This window comes from Sus scrofa, chromosome 3 (genome assembly GCF_000003025.6).
Source record: "Sus scrofa isolate TJ Tabasco breed Duroc chromosome 3, Sscrofa11.1, whole genome shotgun sequence".
Lineage (NCBI taxonomy): Eukaryota > Metazoa > Chordata > Mammalia > Artiodactyla > Suidae > Sus > Sus scrofa.
In genome coordinates, this window is record NC_010445.4 from 53,940,119 (window position 1) to 53,960,637 (window position 20,519).

The following is a 20,519-nucleotide window of genomic DNA, read 5'->3' on the forward strand; positions in this document are numbered from 1 at the left end:
TTTGCTCTGCATTTTTCTTTATTAAGGGACTAGAAGTTAAGTCAAAGTCCTCTCCTTTTCCCTTTTACAAACTCATCTCAAACTTTCTCACCTCCCTTAAGGAGGCATTTCCCGTTTTCTGGAGCCAGATTTAGTGGAAGTATTTTATATTTTACTTAGCCATTTTTAGATGTATTCACAAATTTAGAATGAAGACATTTTTGCTTACAATAAGGAACAGCACGGATTCTGGAATAATGTAATGGATTTTATTGTATTCAAATACATAGAATAAAACATGGTGAAACAATAGGGAGAGAAGAACAGGTCATGTATAGGGAGGAATTCTGAAAACTGAGCACACCGTGTGTAGGGAGGAATTCTGAAAACAGAAGGCGCACTGGGTCCTTGCTTAAACACCAGAGTGGCTTTTAACTTGCTCCTTCGAGCAAATTTTCTCTGCAATACTGCACATTAGGAGTCGGTTTAAGAAATTCTATTTCTACTTCCCAATCAAGGACACAATACAATTATCCATTTCTTAAGTCACCTTTTTTTCCCAGCACCTAGTTTGGTATTTCCTGGCATTCTTAGTTAAAATTAGAGTTCTAAATTAAAGCTCTAAAATGCGTCCAAAATTTAAACTTTCCTTGAGTAGCTTGCTGATGACGAAGTCCAATGAGTGCACACTTCAGGCTTCCCAGTCCTAGGTCAAAACTAGGGATCCAGCGATGTTCTGGTAACTTTCCCTCAGTTCTCTCTGTTCTGTCTCTCTGCGTGTCTTTCTCCAGATTCACTAACAAATAACTGACATACATCATTATCTAGAGTTAAGGCATACCGCATGATGGTTTCATTTAGATATATTGTTGATATGTTTACAACAGGTTTAGCTAACATCCATGTTTTCCTATAGATGCATTAAGGAGAAAGGAAAGGAAAGAACGACAGAAGCAGATTTTCTCCTGGTGATGAGAACTCTTACGATTTGGTCTCTTAACAGCCTTCCTGTATGTGGTACAGCAGTGTTAGCTCTAGTCATCATGTTGCACCTTACATTCCTTGTACGCATATATCGTTTCTCTCATTAACCACAGCCACAGGTGGTCTTGGCCAGGCCTGGGAACCAGGCTGGTCCGCGATGTGCGATGCGCGGTGTGGGGAGCTGCGCGTCGGGCCGGCAGAGGGCAACTGTTCTGGGCGCGGCGGGGGGCCAGGCAGAGAACCTGCCAGCCCAAGACGCGTGGAGACGAGCGCGCACGCACACGCGCGGGGCTGTCCGGAGCGAGGAGCGGAGGGTTTGAGGGAGACGCCGAGCGGGGAGGGGTCGCCGCGTTCCCTTAAGCCGCCCGACTACCTAAGCGAGTGGAGCGAAGCGAGCGCGGGGCTTGGGCTCCGCTGCGCCCGCCCACGCCGGGCGAGGGACGCGGCCCCACCCTGCGCCCGCCCCCCGCAGTGGTCTAGCGGCCCGGAGCGCACCGCCCCCAGACGCGCGTGGCCCTCGGCGGAGGCGGCGGTTCCCAGGTGCAGAGTGTTCTGCGTCCTCCGCTCTTCCCTCCTGGCCTAGTCGCCGCAGACCCGCGGTCATGAGCCCCGAGCCGGTCCCGCCGCCTCCTCCCCCACCGCAGTGTCGCGGCTGCGACGGCGGGGAGCCGCTGGCCCAGCGGGTGGAGAAGGGCGACGAGGCCTTCCGCGCGGGCGAGTACGAGACCGCGGCAGAGCTCTTCCGATCCGCTCTGGCCGGCCTCGCGCAGCCTGATCGCGGCCTGTGCCTGCGGCTGGGAGACGCGCTGGCCCGCGCCGGCCGCCTCCCCGAGGCCCTGGGCGCGTTCCGCGGCGCCGGGCGGCTCGGGGTGCTGCGGCCCGACGAGCTGGGGGAGCTGGCGGGCGGCCTGGCGCGCGCCCTGGGCCCGCGCGAGAGGCAGCAGCCGGCCAGGAAGCCCGGCGACGCCTCGGAGGAGGCACCAAGCTGGAGGCCGTCGGCCTCGGCTCCCGCTTCGCCCCGGGACCTGCTGGGCTGCCCGCGCTGCCAGCGGCTGCTGTACAAGCCGGTGACGCTGCCGTGCGGGCTTACCGTGTGCAGGCGCTGCGCGGAGCCTGGGCCGGGAAGGCTGTCCGCGCGTCGGGTCAACGTGGTGCTGAGCAGCCTTCTGGAGAAGTGCTTCCCCGCAGAGTGCCGGGCCCGCAGGCTGGCGGGCCAGGCGCGGAGCCTGCAGCGCCAGCAGCAGCCGGAAGCCGCGCTACTGAGGTGCCATCAGGCCCTGGACCTGGGTAAGTGGGCGCGGGAGCTGGGCCGCCTGCCTGCCCGGGCATCTATGGAGCGGTAGGACCGCGGTGGGAGAGCTTGGTTCAGGCATTGGGGCTCTGGCTTTTTGGAGGTGGTGAGAGTGAGAGCAGGGGCCAGGTACACCCTTGGTCTGTCTTTTCCAGGACCCCCGGGGCTTTCCTGAGCCGCCCAGTAAGACTAAGATTGGCTTTCGCCTCATCTCAGCTGTAGAGTAGTGGGGCGATGGCCAGGTATTCTCTCACGTCCAGCAGGTAAGGCAGATAGCTAACACCCTCGGGCAGGGACCCAGAGAGCCTTGTGACGGAGCAGGATTTGTTTTGGGAATTTAGCTGGTGAATCCAGGAAGGATGCGCCTCTTCTTTGCTCTCTGGTAATGACCTCCTTTCTCTCTCAAAGGCCATGAGATGGTATTACGTGTAATTACTTTTTCAGATGGTTATATTCTAACTGGTACGTGCGGATTATTTTTAAAGTGGTTTTTTTTAAACTAAAGTCTGTGACCAGCACCAGGTGCTCTCTTTATCTTGCCACCTCCACCCAACCACCACCTGTTAGGAATATGTAATTTAAAGAAAGTCCAAACTTAAGCCCTGGTCATGGCGTTTGATTCTGAATTAGCATGCTGTGTTGACAGTTTGGGGTGGAGAAGCATGTGTGAAAAGAAGGTGATTTCTGAATTTGCTGGTTTTGACACAGGATGTGTATGTATTATTTAAGAAATACATTTCAGGAGTTCCCGTAGTGGCTCAGTAGTTAACGAACCTGACTAGGAACCATGAGGTTGCAGGTTTGATCCCTGGCCTTGCTCAGTGGGTTAAGGATCCGGCGTTGCCGTGAGCTGTGGTGTAGGTCGCAGATGTGGCTTGGATCCTGGGTTGCTGTGGCTGTGGTGTAGGCCAGTGGCTACAGCTCTGATTAGACCCCTAGCCTGGGAACCTCCATATGCTGCGGGAGCGGCCCAAGAAAATGGCAAAAAGACCAAATAAATAAATAAATAATAAAATAAAAAAAGAAAAGAAATGCATTTCATAAGGCTCTAGAAGCCAGATACAGTGATTCCTCTGATGGAGCTGAGCAAAGGGAATTGAAAACCTCAGGATTCAGGGTTTTAGATGCTATTAAGAACATGAGAAGAGGTCTGGATATCTGTATTAACATGAGTTTAGAAGTTGATTCCAACCCTTGTAGATGACTTTGAAGAGTGCAAGACTTCAGTGGAGGAAGTAACTGTACATGTTGGCAGCAAGAGAACCAGAATTAAAAGTGAAGTCTAAAGATGTGACTGAATTGCCACAATCTCAGGATAAAACTCACTGATGAGTTGCTGCTTATGGATGGGCAAAGGAAGTGGTTTCTTGAGATAGAATCTACTCCTGGCGAAGATGCTATGAAGATTGTTAAAACAGGGGAGCTCCCGTTGTGGCACAGTGGAAACAAATCCGACTAGTATCCATGAAGATGGGGGTTCGATCCCTGGCCTTGTTCAGTGGGTTGGGGATCCGGCATTGCTATGAGCTGTGGTGTAGGTTGCAGATGTGGCTTGTACCCCACATTGCTGTGGCTGTGGCATAGGCCAGCGGCTGCAGCTCCGATTGGACCCCTAGCCAGGGAAATTCCATATGCTGAGGGTGCACCCCTCAAAAAGCAAAAAAAAAAAAAAAAAAAAAATGTTGAAATGGCAACAAAGGGCTTAGAATATTATATAAACTTAGTTGATAAAGCAGCAGCAGGGTTTGAGACTTCAATTTTGAAAGATTGTCTACTGTGAATACAGTGCTATCAAACAGCATGGCATCTACAGAGAAATTGTGAAAGGAAGAGCCAATCACTGTGGCAAACTTCGTTGTTTGCTTATTTTAGGAAATTGCCACAGGTTTCCCCTGCCCTTCAACAACCACCACTCTGAGCAGCTGGCAGCTGTCAACATTGAGACGGGCAGGACCGTCTACTAGCAGAAAAGATTGATTTGCTTAAGGCCCAGATGATGATTAGCATTTTTTAGAAAAACAGTATTTTTAAACTAAGGTATACACACTGTTTTTTAGACATGATGCTATTGTATACCTAGTAGACTACAACGTAGTGTAAACATAACTTTATATGCTCTGGAAACCAAAACATTTGTGTGACTTGCTTTATTGCTGTGGTCTAGAACTGAGCCCACAGTATCTCTGATGTATGCCAGGAGGAAAAACTATGGGAAGCCATCGCAACAGTGTCTAGAGAGAAATCTTTTTTTCTTTTTAGGGCCACGCCTGCATCATATGGAAGTTCCCAGGTTAGAGGTTGAGTCGGAGCTGCAGCTGCCAGCCTATGTGCCACAGCAACGCCAGATCTGGGCTGCCTCTTCAACCTACACCACAGCTCATGGCAATGCCAGATCCTTAACACACTGTGCGAGGCCAGGAATCAAACCCGCATCCTCATGGATACTAGTCAGGTTCATTACCACTGAGCCCACTGGGAACTCCAGAAAACGCCCCTGTGTCACGTTCTTAACATTCTGAGCCACAATGGGAACTCCCATGGGAAATTTCTTGATTTAAATTCTGTACTACAAAAGGAAAGTTGAAAATTAGTGACCTCCAGGCTTCTCTTTTAAGATATTAGAGAAAGAAAATCATATTGAATCCAAAGAAAGTAGAAAGGAGGAAATAAAGGTGAGATGGAACATCAGTTGTAAGAAAAGAAAAATACAGTCTGATGTTTCTTATGAGCATTGATATAAAATCATCAACAGGAAGTTCCCATTGTGGTTCAGTGATAATGAGCCTGAATAGCAACCATGAGGATGTGGGTTGAATCCCTGGCCTTGGTCAGTTGGTGAAAGATCCGACTTTGGCATGAGCTGTGCTGTAGGTTATAGACACGGCTCCGATCCTATGGCTGTGGTGTAGGCTGGCAGCTATAGCCCTGATTTGACCCCTAGCCTGGGAACCTCCATATGCTGTGGGTGCGGCCCTAAAAAGCAATAAATAAATAAATAAATAAAATCCTCAACGAAATATTAGCAAATTGAATCCAGTGATAGGCTTAAAGAACAACACATTATGAACAAGTAGAATGGAGTTTCCCTCATGGCTCAGCAGCTATCAAACCCAACTAGGATCCATGAGGTTGTGGGTTCAGTCCCTGGCTTCACTTGGTGGGTTAAGGATCTGGCATTGTTGTGAGCTGTGGTGTAGGTGGCAGATGTGGCTTGGATCCCAAGTTGCTGTGGCTGTGGTGTAGGCTAGTGGCTATAGTTCTGATTAGACTCCTAGCCTGGGAACCTCCATATGCTTCGGGTGTGGCCCTGAAAGACAAAAAAAAAAAAAAAAAAAAAGCCCATGAACTAGTAGAATGTTATTTTGCTTAATCATTGTAAGTCAACCAGTGTAATTCATCACATGTACATAATAAATGAGAAAGATCATCAGATCCATATTAAAATTTCTCAGGAAACTAGGAATGAAAGGCAACTTTCTTAGTATGTTAAAGACTATCTATAGAAACTATTCTAATTAAATATTGAATGTTTCCCCATTCAGTAGGTGACAAAAGTATTCAGTGTCATCACTGTCACCCACCATTGTACCTAGTGCAATGAGGAGAAAATAAAAGGGCATCAAGTGTAGAAAAATAAAAGTTATTATCTATAGATTACATGTTGGAATACATAGAAATTCCAGGATAAAATTTGGACTATTATAAATTATAAGTGAATTATCAAGATTGTTGAATATTAGGTTAATACAGAAAGAGCAATGATAATTATGTATACCTAGAAAAAACAAATAGAAAACAGATTTTTATTTATTTGGCTGCTCCCACAGCATATGGAAGCTCCCAGGCCAGGGACTGAACCTGAGCCACAGCTGTGGCAATGCCACCTCCTTAACCCGCTGTGCCACAGTGGAAACACTGAAGGTAAAATTTTAAAATAACCCATTTATGGAACAGAAGATTTCTTGGAATAAATCCTGAAATATCTAAAGGATGTTCAAGACGTCTGCACTGAAAATACAAAACGTTTCTGGGAGAAATTAAAGTAGACTTAAATGAGTGCAAAGATGTTATTTTTTCATGGATTGCAAATTTCAGTATCAATAAGATGTCTGTTTTTTGCAGATGGAGCTCTAGATTCAGTGCCTTTTCAATCAAAATCTCAGCCCATGGTTTTGGTGGAAATTAATGACTGGCGAAGCCGGCATTGAAGAAGAATAACAGAGCTGGAGAGTTTTACGGTGTAAAGGCTAACTTAGTATAATGTTGCAGTGGTTATAGGACAGAGTTGTACTGGCCCAAGGACAGACATGCAGAAACTGACTCTTGATTTACTACGGATACGCCAGTGGAATTCAGTGGGGAAAAAAGTATTTTATTTTATTTTTATTTTTAATTTTTATTTTTTTTGTCTTTTGTCTTTTTAGGGCCATACCCGAAGCATATGGAGATTCCCAGGCTAGGGGTCTAATCGGAGCTACAGCTGCCGGCCTAGGCCAGAGCCACAGCAACACCACATCTGAGCTGCATCTGCGACCTACACCACAGCTCACGGCAGTGTCGGATCCTTAACCCTTGGAGTGAGGCCAAGGATCGAACCTGTAACCTCATGGTTCCTAGTAGGATTCATTTCCACTGCACCACAATGGGAACTCCAGGAAAAAAGTATTTTAAATAATCTAAGCCATTCACTTTTTCATATGGAAAAGAGTGAATCTGGATACTTACTTCATCTCATAGATTGGAATTAGAATTAGATATCTAAAAGGGGAGTTCCCATCGTGGCGCAGTGGTTAACAAATCCGACTAGGAACCATGAGGTTGCGGGTTTGGTCCCTGCCCTTGCTCAGTGGGTTAATGATCCGGCGTTGCCGTGAGCTGTGGTGTAGGTTGCAGACGCGGCTCGGATCCCGCGTTGCTGTGGCTCTGGCGTAGGCCGGTGGCTACAGCTCTGATTCAACCCCTAGCCTGGGAACCTCCATATGCCGCGGGAGCGGCCCATGAAATAGCAACAACAACAACAAAAGACAAAAAGACACACACACAAAAAAAAGATATCTAAAAGGATCATAGGAAAACATGAACTTGGGACAGGCAGTTATTTCTTAAATAAGATACAAAAAGGATAACCATAAAAGAAAAATAAATATAATTTAATCAAAATGAAGAACTTCTATTTCTTAGAGACCCCCAAAAGAGTGAAAAGGTGATGTCTATTTGTAATACATATCTTACTGCGAATGCAAATCCAGAATATCTAAAGAATGCTTGTGGTTCACATGAGGTTGCAGGTTTGATCCCTGGCCTTGCTCAGTGGGTTAAGGATCTGGCAATGCCGTGACCTGTGGTGTAGGTCGCAGGTGCGGCTCAGATCCCACATTGCTGTGGCTGTGGTATAGGCCGGCAGCCGTAACTCTGCTTTGACCCCTAGCCTGGGAATCTCCATATACTGCGAGAATGGCCCTAAAAAGCAAAAAAAAAAAAATACCTATGGTTCAAAACCAAAAAAGGTGTTCTGTGTAAATAATAGGCAAAAACTTGAGCAGATGCGTTATGCAATTACATCTCAAACTGGGCACTCAATGTATGAAAGGGTGCCTAGCTTACTTAGTGATCAAATGCAAATTCAAACTAAGATAAGCTATTACTACACACCTACCAGAATAGTTAAAATGAAAAAGACTGACCGTACCTAGTTTGGGCAAGCAATTGAAGGGATTGGAACTCTTCAATTGCTGGTGGAAGTGGCGGTTAGTACTAGTTAAGTATTGGGGGAGTGGGCAGCAAAGTTAAGCATGTATACAACCTCTTGACACAGTGTTTCTACTTCTGAGTGTATACCAAACAAGAGCCATGAATGCCATGTCCACCCACGGACACATATAAGGATGTGTCTGCTTTATTTATAGGTGCCAGAAACGTTTGAGAAAGAGTCCTGGGGTAGAATAAGTCAATCAAATCAGTGTAACAGTACACAGAAGTTAATCTTTGAAAGGGTCACCAAGACCTACAACAGTATGGATGAGTCTCAAGAAATGATACTGAGGAAAAGATACAAGTGTCTGTTCCATTTATATAACTATGTGCATAAAGAGTTTTAAAAAGCAGGCTAAAGTAATGTGTAGTCAAAGAGGTCAGAATGGCAGTGACCCTTCAGAGAGGTGTCCTAACTGGGTCAGAGCCCAAGGGAACCATCTTAAATCCTGGAAATGATCACAGCGGTGCTTCTGTGGGTGTGTACGTAGGTGAAAGTTCAGGAGGTAAATGTAAGAGTTATGGACTTGACCTTGTAAATCTTGTGTCGATTAGAACAGATAACCCATGAGCAGATTGCCATTTATTTATAACTCCTATTCACTGGAAACTTTACCCAGTTGTCATTGCTTTGTGTCATTTCATTCAGCCCTTAGAAAGTAACACTTAGGCAAAGCTCCCCTTCTCCTCACTGCCCACTCATTTTTCAGACCATCCAGCAGTGACCTCAGCTCTCAGCACCACAGTGACCTTGGGTTGCAATTGGAGGAGAACAGCTCTTTGATCAACCCTAAGCGCAAATTCTGCTCTCTTCTCTTTCGCAAAAAGCCTGTTCTCAGGCTGTCTTCTTTTAACTCTTTTGCCTGTACAGGGGTTCATTGGAAAACCCTGTAGACTTTGTGTTAATTTTTTTGGAAGAAACTTTTTATTCCAAATACCTTCTCCACACAAAGAATGTTAAGTTGCTTTTCTGCTTCCATTTAATTTTGAGCAATTGCTCAGTAAACTTTTAGTTTTATTAAGCTTAAGGCTTAATGCTTAGAAAATGTGATGAGATTTAAGATGTTAAGATTAAATTATGAAGTGCCGGCTTCATAAGTGCATTGCGAAATGCTCCAAGCCAGCAAAGAAAACAGTTTTGATTCATTCAGTGTCTGGATGGGAAGTGAATTTTATTGCTTTTGGACTTCAGTAAAAGCCTTTAGAGTGTGAGGAGTAGAGTTTTAAATGCATTTAGAGTTTAAATGCATAGAAATGTGTTTTTCACTTAGGAAACTCAACATCAATTGAACTAACACAAAGTGTAAGCAGAGAAATAGTGAAGAAACAGAAAAATTAGTGACCCAGGAAATATTGAGCTTGTTAGCAAGTCAGAAGCTCATTTATTATAAAACTAGTAAAACAGACACATATGGCAAGTGTGGTGAAGAAAAACACAAAGCAAAGTAGTATCAGGAAGGAAGAAAAACAAAATTGCAGATATAAAAAATGGAGCAGATTTTAAAACCAGTACACAAAGGACAATTTTAAGGAAATGATAAATTTTCCAAAATGATGAAGAAGAAGTAAAAGCCTGACATGGACCAGTAACCATAAAAGAAATTGAACTCAGAGATTTTTTTCTGAAAAAAAGGCACTATAGCCAAGCAAGTTCTATCAGACTTTCAAGGAAGATTAATTCTCACCTTATTTTAGATCATAAAAAAATTGGGAAGAATTCCATCTCATTTTATAAGATGAGTGTAATCTTGATACCACAATCAAGTCAGGCTTGTACAGGGAAAAAATTAGAGGCTGATCTTACATATGTACAAAGATGCCAAAACTTTAAATTTAGTACTTTGAATCCAGCAATGCAATGAGTTAAGGCTAAGAAGGAAGGATTATCCAGGGAATGTCAAGATAATTCAACCTTAGACCAGTCTTTCAGTGTGATTTACTCTAGCAGGGAGGAGATGTACTCCATGTAATCTCTCAGATGCAGAAAGAACATTCCATAATTTTCAACGCCCACTTGTTACAGTGCGCTCTAGAAGACTCTAGGAGTAGGAGGCAATTTACCTAATTTGATACTCTCTTTCAGAAAATGATAGTCAACTCACTTCATTGTTAAAACATTAGATTTTTTTTTTTTAAATTTGAGAATCCAAAAATGTCCACTGTCACCATTGTTGTTGCAGTTTGAGAGTTAAAAGACAACACAGTACAGATATCAGCCTGCAAGAGTCCAGACTAATTGTTCCCATATGATGTGATTGTTCAGATGATTCAGAGAGAATCAGCTTTAGCAAAGTGGGAACAAGATGGGAGATTTCCATTCTCACCCGGAATTGGAGTGTTTCCCAAGCTGAAACTATAGGTCCAGCTGCATTTTATTTTTTTTTAGATTTCCAAAAATCTCCAGAGAAGATTTCTGCATTTCACAATGCATGTGAGGCACTTTCACCTTATATTCAATTGGAAATGATAAATCTGCAGTTCTGTTTAGTGTAGATTGACATACTACAAAGGCACCTATCATGAGCAGAATCTAATAGAATCTTACAAATACCTTCCAGGCAGTGGAATGCTCATTTTAAAACCATAAGCATGCGGATTGACATCAGTATTGCATAGTACGCATGTGCATTTTCAAAGATGAATGTGTAAAATCTCATCACTGATCAGCAGGTGAACCTTTTCGATTGATTTTGATGACAGGGAACATTTAACTCTGAACCCAAATTGAGGAAAATGCTATCTTCTCCAAAATAATTCCATTCTTCTAATTAGACCGTATTACCAAAAAAAAACACTAATTTACAATGCTCTGAATTTCATCAAAAAACGGTTGTGAAAATTTATTTTCTTTGTTATGTAAATGCCTGCATTATATCCTCCAGTTTACCTCTTGCTCTGCAAAGCCTAAAATAGCTTTACAGAAAAAAAGTTGTTGCTCTCTGCTCTAGCCAGTCAGGGACTTAAAAAAATTCATTTTTTTTTTTTTTTGGTTTGGCTCTCCATTCCTGCTCTTCCTTTCCCCTTCTCCCACTTCATTCCTTGTCACCCCTTCTCTCTATTACACATTTGTAGCACATTTATTACACATTTATAAGTATGGCCTGCTCCCCCTGTCTTGCTACAATTTTTTTTTTCTGCGTGAGTTCTTTTATGCACATTTGCTCAGCTTCCTATGTAAACTAAGAAGAGATGTAGTAACATTTGTAAAGTACCAAGTGATTACTCTGAGAAAAAGTCAAGATCAAGGATATGGAATAAGCTAAAATGAGTATAAAGTAGAGAGATGAGAGAGAGATGAGAAACCTCTTGGGTACCCAGGTTTTTTTCTTTTTTTCTTTTTTCTTTTTCTTTTTTTGCTTTTTAGGGACTCGCCTGTGACGTATGGAAGTTCCCAGGCTAGGGGTCTAATCAGAGTTGTAGCTGCTGGCCTACACCACACCCACAGCAATATGGGATCTGAGCCGCGTTTGTAAGCTACACCACAGCTTCACAGCAATACTGGATCCTTAGCCCACTCACTGAGGCCAGGGATCAAACCTGAGTCGTCTTGGGATGCTAGTTGGGTTCGTTACCACTAAGCCAGGATGGGAACGCCCCCAGAGTATTTCTTGATCAACTCAAGTGAACACACAGGCCTGTTTCAGAGATCCTACCATGAATATGGACAGAGTGAACCATGTCCAGCAGCATTAAAAAATAAATAAATAAATAAAGGCTATTACGATTCTGCTCTCATGAGTTCTGGCTTTGTCCCGTTTCCATGGCACTCTGCCTCATCAGTGACTTCATACAGTATCAGCCATGCATGGTGGGTGTCTCTCAGCTTCTGTGTAGCTGGACTTACGTCCTTAGTAGCATATGAGTAATTCTCAAGATCTCCTAGGTTTGAGGATTGTAAGGAAAAGGAAGATGTTTTCCTTCTTTTCCCACTTAACATATTACGGGTATAATTAGAGTCTTAAATCTGGGTCCACACAGTTGTGTGGAACAATAAATTATGTTTTACTTTTCTGTTTTTAAGCATGCGTTTTGCCGTATCCTTTCAAGAAAATTATTCTAAGTTGGTTAACATACCTAGTGAGAACATTAAGATGATTCAGCATCTACTCAATGGAAATTATATTGTGGCGTGTGTGTGTGTGTGTGTACACTTTCTTTGTGTGTGCGTGCATTTTGAAATCTTTCTAATTTCCTGAGAGAAGCTATATAAAATATATTTACCAAACTACTCAACTCCTACATATGATCAGAGGAGGCATTGTTTATTTTTATCTTTGTTTTTTTCATTTACTATCTTTAATGACTTAAGGATAATTTTTAAAAATGCAGTCATTTTTATTTATTTCCATGCCTCATGTCTTTCAGCTCCTGATGATAGTTCGTTATTGCTGCTGCGAGCAGAGTTGTATTTAACCATGAAGAGCTATGAACAGGCTCTACAGGATGCCAGTACAGTTTGTCAGAATGAACCCCTTTTACCTAAGGTATTGGTGTTGTTGAATTTAGAAATAAGAAATGTGTATTTATGGGATTTTCTGAAGAATAAATTAGGATATTTGTGATTAGGTACCCATGGAGAATGTACATTTCCCTCAAATTATGGTCTAAATGTGGCAATACCTTTCATAATAAACAAATTCAGTTTAAAAGACCAAATTTCCAACGGTATCTAGATAAGAAACACTAATTTAGGCTGTTCTTAGTAGATGATTGACTGAATGATATTCTTTGTGCTCTGAACAAATATGTAAACAAAGTAATGGAATTTCATAAATTTGTGAATGAAGAAAGAGAAAATGTTGGAAATGTCAGTTTAAGTGGGAAGATCACTTAATATTGTGATGAGCCATTGAACCTTAGTGTGCGTGGTGCATGGAGAGGTGTGAGTAAAGGGTGAGTGTTCCTTCCTGTTTTTCTTTTTTTTTTTTTTTGCCTTTCAGGGCATATGGAGGTTCCCAGGCTAGGGGTCTAATTGGAGCTGTAGCCGCCGGCCTACCTCACAGCCACAGCAACTCAGGATACAAGCCACGTCTTCGACCTACACCACAGCTCATGGCAACACCGGATCCTTTACCCACTGAGGGAGGCCAGGGATCGAACACACAACCTCATGGTTCCTAGTTGGATTCATTTCCACTGTGCTGCAACAGGAACTCCCTTGTATGTATTTCGAATAAGCTTAGTCTCTGGATCTTGGCTGGAAAGAAGTAATACTTGGTTTGCTGACCTGTTAGTGATTATTTCAGTTGTCCTTGAAGATAGATAAGTCAGAGAATAAAAGTTGTAGCTTTTTTTCATCAATCTTTTAATTTTAAACCACTGAAGAGGTTTTAAAGAACTCATGAGATTAACACCTGTAGCATTCTCTCTTAGCTCATAATTTAAAAATATTTTTTCTTCTACTGCATTACTTTTTTTAATCATCTTTGTTTAGAAACACTGAGGAGACATTAATGCAGGTTAATAGACAAGATGGATATATTCTACCTTCCTGCCTTCCTTCCTTCCATCCATCCATCCAACAACTCATCCTTTAAAACAAAATGTTTTCAAATTAGATTGAGTGTTAAGTTGGGCTTGGGGATGAACCAGAGAATGGGTTCATTCTAATGGGTTCATTCTAATAGACCACCAGAAATTAATTTATTAGACCACCAGATATTAATTTATTAGACCACCAGAAATTACTTTTGTCGCTTACATGCTTCACTAAAAATCATTTCCTACCCATATTTCTGGTGCTTTTTCTCCAATTCCTTGATCTGTTATTCTTTTCAGCTAATTTCTCTCCATAATCCTTGAACCTTAATAGTTATGAATTACAAGTCCAGTTTCTGACTGACAGTAGACCTGCCTTGCCCTCTGAAGCTAGATTCTTAGATTCTTCTCCATGGTGCTGATCTTTGACCTCAAAATCTGGCACTGTGTTTGTGACAAAAGATAGACATGATTATTACAGAGTTACATGGCTAGTGGTACAATGTCAAGGGTCAACCCGACATGCAAAGAAAAAGAAATTTTACTCAGGATAAAAGTTGGTCAATAAAAATGGTCTCTGAGTGAGGTTGCAGTCCTGCAAAGCAGAAAAAGTCTTTGAAGCAGCTATTATAAATAAGTATAGAATTGAATGAAATTATGTCCAAAGAGTTGAAGGAGAATATCCTATCTTTGAATTAACAGACAATCCCAACAGGGAAATTGAAACTATTAAAAAATGGAAATACTAGAACTGAAAAATACAAATGCTGGAATAAAAAGTTGTTAAAGAATCACCAAACTGAGGATAGAGTGAAAGAAATTACACAAGCCAAAGACAGAAACATGAAATTAAAGAAAAATGAAAAGAATCTTAGAAACCTATGGTACAATATACGTGTAATTGAAATCCCAGGAGAAGATAGCAAATGACAGAAAAAAACTTGAAGAAATAATGGCTGAAATTTTCCAAAAATAATGGTAAATACCAATTTCAGGTCTAAGAAGCTTAAGGAACCTAAAGCAAAATAAATACAAAGAATGTACTGTCACAGTTTTTATAATTTAACTTGAAGTGATTAAATATTAACTAAGTAGAATTGGATTTTTTTTTTTTTTTTTGGCCTCAGCATGTGGAGGTTCCCAGGATAGGGTTCAAATCAGAGCTATAGTTGCCAGCTTACACCACAGCCACAGCAACTCAGAATCCGAGCTGTGTCTGCAACCTACACCGCAGCCCACGGCAACGCTGGATCCTTAGCCCACTGAGTGAGGCCAGGGATCCAGCCCACATCCTTATGGATGCTAGTTGGGTTCATTTCCGCTTCATCACAATGGGAACTTCAGAATTGGATAACTTTGAGGCATATTGTAATCCCCTAAAACCTCCACTAAAAACAGTACAAAGAGATATACAAGAAAGCCAGTAGGGGAATTAAAATGGAATAATAAAAAATATTGATTAGCACAAAAGAAGGCAAGAAAGGAGTGGGGGAAAAAGCAAATGAGACAGACAAATAGTATAATAGGAGTAAATAATACCACCACATTGATAGTTATGTATAAATATTCCAATCAGAAGGCAGAGACTGTCAGACCAGACCAGAGCAAGATTTTTTTTTTGCATTTTAATAATTTTTTAATAATTTTTATTTTTTCCATTATAGTTGGTTTACAGTGCTCTAGCAATTGTCCACTGTACAGCAAAGTGACCCAGTCTTTCTCTTTCTCTCTCTCTCTCTCTCTCTCTCTCACACACACACACACACACACACACACACATACACACATATAAATACACTGTTTTTCTCACATTATCCTCCATCATGTTCCATCACAAGTGACTAGATATAGTTCCCTGTGCTACACAGCAGGAACTCATTCCTTATCCACTCCAAAGGCAATAGTTTGCACCTCTTAACGCCAGACTTCCAGTCCATCCCACTCCCTCCCCTTCCCCTTGATAACCACAAGTCTGTTCTTCAAGTTCATGTGTTTCTTTTCTGAAAGACACAGATTTAAAAATCTATAAAAATAGGAGGTCCCTGTTGTGGCTCAGCAGGTTAAGAACCCGACTAGTATCCATGAGGATGTGGGTTCGATTCTTGACCTCACTCACTGGGTTAAAGATCTGGCTTTGCTGCAAGCTGCGGCATAGGTTGTGGATGTGGCTCAGAACTGGCGTGGCTGTGGATGTGGCATAGGCTGGCAGCTGCAGCTCCGATTTGACTCCTAGCCTTGGAACTTCCATATGCTTCAGGTGTGGCCCTAAAAGGTAAATAAATAAATAAATATCTGTAAAAATTTACCCTCAGAGGGATTTTCCCCCATGGGAAAGGAGACCAGGAGGAACCCAGCAATCCTGGTCACCACTGTGGACTTTTGTAGCCTTTGGACCCTGACAACCTTCACCAGTCCTGTACCCAGTGATGGAGCTGCTCAGCATTCTGGCCCACAGTCTCATTCCCAGTGCTGGAGCTCTCGCTAGGGTGAGGCCCACCCTCCAGAGCCCGAGGTGCTGCTGCGCTCTGCTGACCAGGATTAGGGTGCCATAGGGCCCCACCACCTATGGAGACCAGAGCTGCCTCTGTGCTCCGCCCTCCCCCTTGGGCTCTGGAGGGACTTAGGGACCATGCATCTACTCCTCTGTCATCACAGGGCCATGACGCTGCTGCTCTGTGCCCTGCCCCCTGGATCCTCTGTTGGGGCTTTGACCCTCTGTCACCAGACCATGCAGCTACTGCTTTGTACCCTGTCCCCTTCCTCATGTGTCCTCACTTGGGACACTTGTGTTCCTCATCATCCTTGGGCTGTGCTACTGCTGTGTCTTACCCCCACCGCCACTTAAATCACTGCAGGGAAACCTACCCTGGTTCCATGGGTGATGTGTATACACTTGTACCTCAGATACTGACTCCATCACAGCAAGTGAGCCTATGTCCTGGGCCATGTGGCCTGGTAGTTGTGCCGGCCACTAAGCCCATGATTCCAGCTCTGCTGATGCTCTGAATGCAAGTGCCCTAGGCCTGGTACCCCAGAGGCATCCTCCCACAGATAGAAAAGAAGAATAGGAGGAGCCCTAGCTGCTGCTGCCATTTCGGACACCCACAGGTGCTGATAGCCTTGGCGGCTGAGGCTGTGCACTGTCTTTGCCAGTGTTGAACTCAGCTGGCAGATCTGCACAGGGATAGTGCCCTGCACCCCCACCCAGCTAGGTGGAAAATGGGTTTAGATGGCCCTTTGAAGCCAGGTCATCCAGATGGAAAATCAATAAGGAAATCATGTCCTGTTGAGGCAAATGGATCTAACAGACACATACACAACATACCATCAAACAGCAGCAAAATATATGTTCTGCTCAGGTGCACACAGAACATTCTCCAGGGTCACATGCTAGACCACAAAACAAGTCTTAATAAATTTAAGAAGACTGGAATTTTGTCAAGCATCTTTTCTAAACATACTGTTATGAAACTAGAATTAACTGGAGGAAAGCTTGAAAAGTTACAACTATATAGGAATTAAACATCCGGGCTTTTGAACAACCAGTGAGTCAAAGAAGAAATAGAAAGGAAAATCAAACATATCCTGAGACAAAATGAAAATAGAAACACAGCATACCAAAACTGATGGAATGTGGCAAAAGCAGTTCTAACGGGGAAGATCTAAAATAAACTTAAATCTCAAGAAGGTGAAGAACAAAGTAAGCCCAGAGGTAGCAAAGGGAGGGAAACAATAAAAATTAGAGCAGGATTAAATAGAGCCAAGAAAGACAACATAAAAGATTGATAAGACTGGAGTTCCCATTGTGGTGCAGTGGAAATGACTCAGAATAGTATCCTTGAAGATGCAGGTTCAATCCCTGATCCTGCTCAGTGGGTTAAGGATCCAGCATTGCTGTGAGCTATGGTGTAGGTCTCAGACATAGCTCAGATCTCATGTGGCTATGGCCATGGCGTAGGCCAGCAGCTGTAGCTCTGATTTGACCCCTAGCCTGGGAACCTCCATATGCCTCGGGTGTAGTCCTAAAAAGCAAAAATAAAAAGTTCAACAAAACTAAGATATGGTTTCTTGAAAAGGTACAATTGAAAACCCTTAGCTGGACTTGGAAAAAAAAATGACTCGAAGATTGTAAGTAAAAGAAGAGACGTTTGATACCACAAAAATACAAAGGTTCAAAGCAACTACTTTGAACATTTATAAACCAACAAATTAGATAATTTAAAAGAAATGAATAAGTTCCTAGAAACATACAACTTACCAAGTCTGAATCGTGAAGTAATAGAAAATCTGGACAAGACCAACAAAAACCAAGGGGATTGATTGAACCAGTGGTAAAAAATCTCCCAGCAAAGTGAGTCCCAGAACCAGGTGGCTTCACTAATGAATTCTACCATTTAAATTAATGCCAATCCTTACCAAACTCTTCCAAAGCTCTAGGAGGATGGAATACTTCCAAAGTCATGGATCGCATTGCCCTGATACTGAAGCTGGATAAGACATTGCAAGAAAAGAAAATTATAGCCCAGTATCTCTGGTGAATGTAGATGCACATAGGAAAAAAAATTCAACAGCACGCACTAAACAGACTAAAAGAAATGGCCAGAATAACTGACCCCCTTGGAAACACAATACGTGAACTAGTCAAACAAGCCACAGTATTTATAATGATTGGAGAAAATGTTGCATCCATAAAGAATATACTGATTGGATACTCATTGGAAGATACTGATTCATCTTGCATGGTGTTCCTCTTTTTGTGGGCCTTTGTGTATTACACTTTGTGCTGTGGTTATTTCTATCCCTTCTGTCAACCTGCAAGGGATTCTGTGCTCCTTGAAAGACAGGAACAGGGTGGGGACCTGTGGTTCTGGAATCAGTTAAAGCCAGTTCTTCCTTAGTGTGTCCCTTGGAACTGCTTTGGGTTCAGATTCCAGGTATGGACTCCTGTGTTTTGCTAGTAGGTTGCCCAGGCAGTAGAGCTGGAGCTGTGCCTGGTGGGTTTGTGTTTATTCTACTTCATATGAAAATGAAATAGGTCTCATGATTTTTAGGGCTATTGGAATGTAAGTATTATAATCACACGGTTTCTATTTTAAATGTCTCTTTGTCTTTGGATGAATCCAGGGACATCATGTGAAGGCGCTGGCTCTTTCTGGACTGGGGAGAAGTAAAGAAGTGTTGCGGGCATTTCTCTACTGCCTGGCTCTAAATCCTGAATCTCACTCAGTGAAGAAAGAGGCACAGAAGGTCTGGTTTGCTTTCAGTGACTTTCTTTTCTTTCAGTCTTGTTTTCAGCCTTTGGGTCCATGCGGGGGTGCTCCTGTTATGTCACATAAACAAGAAATGGGGTTCTGAATATTCTTGACAGTGTGATTTAAAACAGAGTGGTGATGAGGAATTCACGTGTTTGGTAGCTTGCATCCACGGTGAGCATGGAGTGTTGCATGAGACAGGGTTCATGTACCTCAATTCTGCTGAAACAGTGACACATGTTTGTGAGGCTGGGAGGCAAAGTGATTTATCCTTGCACTTGTAAGTCAGGTATTGTCGTTTATGTAGGAGCCCAAAAAGGCATTGCGATGTATGCAGTATACATCACTGGAGCTACCGAGGTTGATTTGAAAGTTTTAGCAAAGCCTCACCAACATGATGCAGAAAGGCCTGCTCTTCTTTGTAGATCTTTAACCCAATCTTATGAGAGGTCCTGAGTGACACTTGATACAGGAACCTATCCTATAAAAAAGCCCATGTGATCATAGCTTTAGATTCTGATGACCGTTCTTGTTTTAGGTCAGTGTTTCCCTATATTAACATAATTTATTGCCAACTTGTACATTTACCCTGTAATTTCCACTCTACTGTCTAGTTCTAGTCTCTAGAGCAAGAGGAAATGAATTGTTCTTCCTGCTTCATTTTAAACCACCTTAGATATTTGAGAACAGCGGTTATTTATTTATTTATTTTTTTGCTTTAAGCTGTTCTTTGGACCAAACATCCTTTCCCCATAGAACAGAGTGATAAGCTTTTCTCCTCTGGATGCCTGCTAGTATGGCCTGAATTTTAGCTCCCACATCCAAAGGTTACAGGTGGTGAACTTTTACCTTCCTTCGTGTTCACAGGCAGTTTGTTTTTAGCCTGATATAGTCACCCTGTTGGCTTCTATTAGCACCGTATTTAGCCAAAGTAGCCCAGATCTTTTTTTTTTTTTTTTTTTTTTTTTTAAATGAGGCGTTTCTAGCAGTATTTTATCCTTATGCAGTTTGCTGGTCTTTGTTAATCCCATTGAATTGTCAGTCATTGGTTTTGACTGCTGTTTCAACTTGTGAAAATAATATTCCATCTTGTGTCAGCTGTTTTAACTATTCCTGCCTGCCTCATCCCACCCACATTTCATGAGAATCTTAAAACATGCCTCACCTCCACAGATTCTTTTTTTTTATTATTTTATTTTATTTTATTTTCCCACTGTACAGCAAGGGGATCAAGTTATCCTTACATGTATACATTACATTTTTTTTCCCCCACCCTTTGTTCTGTTGCAACATGAGTATCTAGACATAGTTCTCAATGCTACTCAGCAGGATCTCCTTGTAAATCTATTCTAAGTTGTGTCTGATAAGCCCAAGCTCCCAATCTTTCCCACTCCCTCCCCCTCCCATCAGGCAGCCACAAGTCTGTTTTCCAAGTCCATGATTTTCTTTTCTGTGGAGATGTTCATTTGTGCTGGATATTGCATTCCAGTTATAAGTGATATCATATGGTATTTGTCTTTGTCTTTCTGGCTCATTTCACTCAGTATGAGATTCTCTAGTTCCACCCATGTTGCTGCAAATGGCATTATGTCATTCATTTTTATGACTGAGTAGTATTCCATTGTGTATATATACCACATCTTCCGAATCCAGTCATCTGTCGATGGACATTTGGGTTGTTTCCATGTCCTGGCTATTGTGAATAGTGCTGCAATGAACATGCGGGTGCATGCGTCTCTTTTAAGTAGAGTTTTGTCCGGATAGATGCCCAAGAGTGGGATTGT

General features: G+C 42.5%; 1 protein-coding gene across 1 annotated transcript in view; it reads left to right on the forward strand.

The window, feature by feature from the left end:
- The window catches only part of LONRF2 (LON peptidase N-terminal domain and ring finger 2), a 41,048-nt gene continuing 21,993 nt past the window's right edge, over positions 1,465-20,519 (forward strand). Inside the window, exons 1-3 of the mRNA XM_021087177.1 lie at positions 1,465-2,250; positions 12,371-12,489; positions 18,608-18,730. Of these exons, the coding sequence (XP_020942836.1) occupies positions 1,566-2,250; positions 12,371-12,489; positions 18,608-18,730 (927 nt within the window). The 5' untranslated portion in view covers positions 1,465-1,565. The remainder of the gene's footprint in view (positions 2,251-12,370; positions 12,490-18,607; positions 18,731-20,519) is intronic.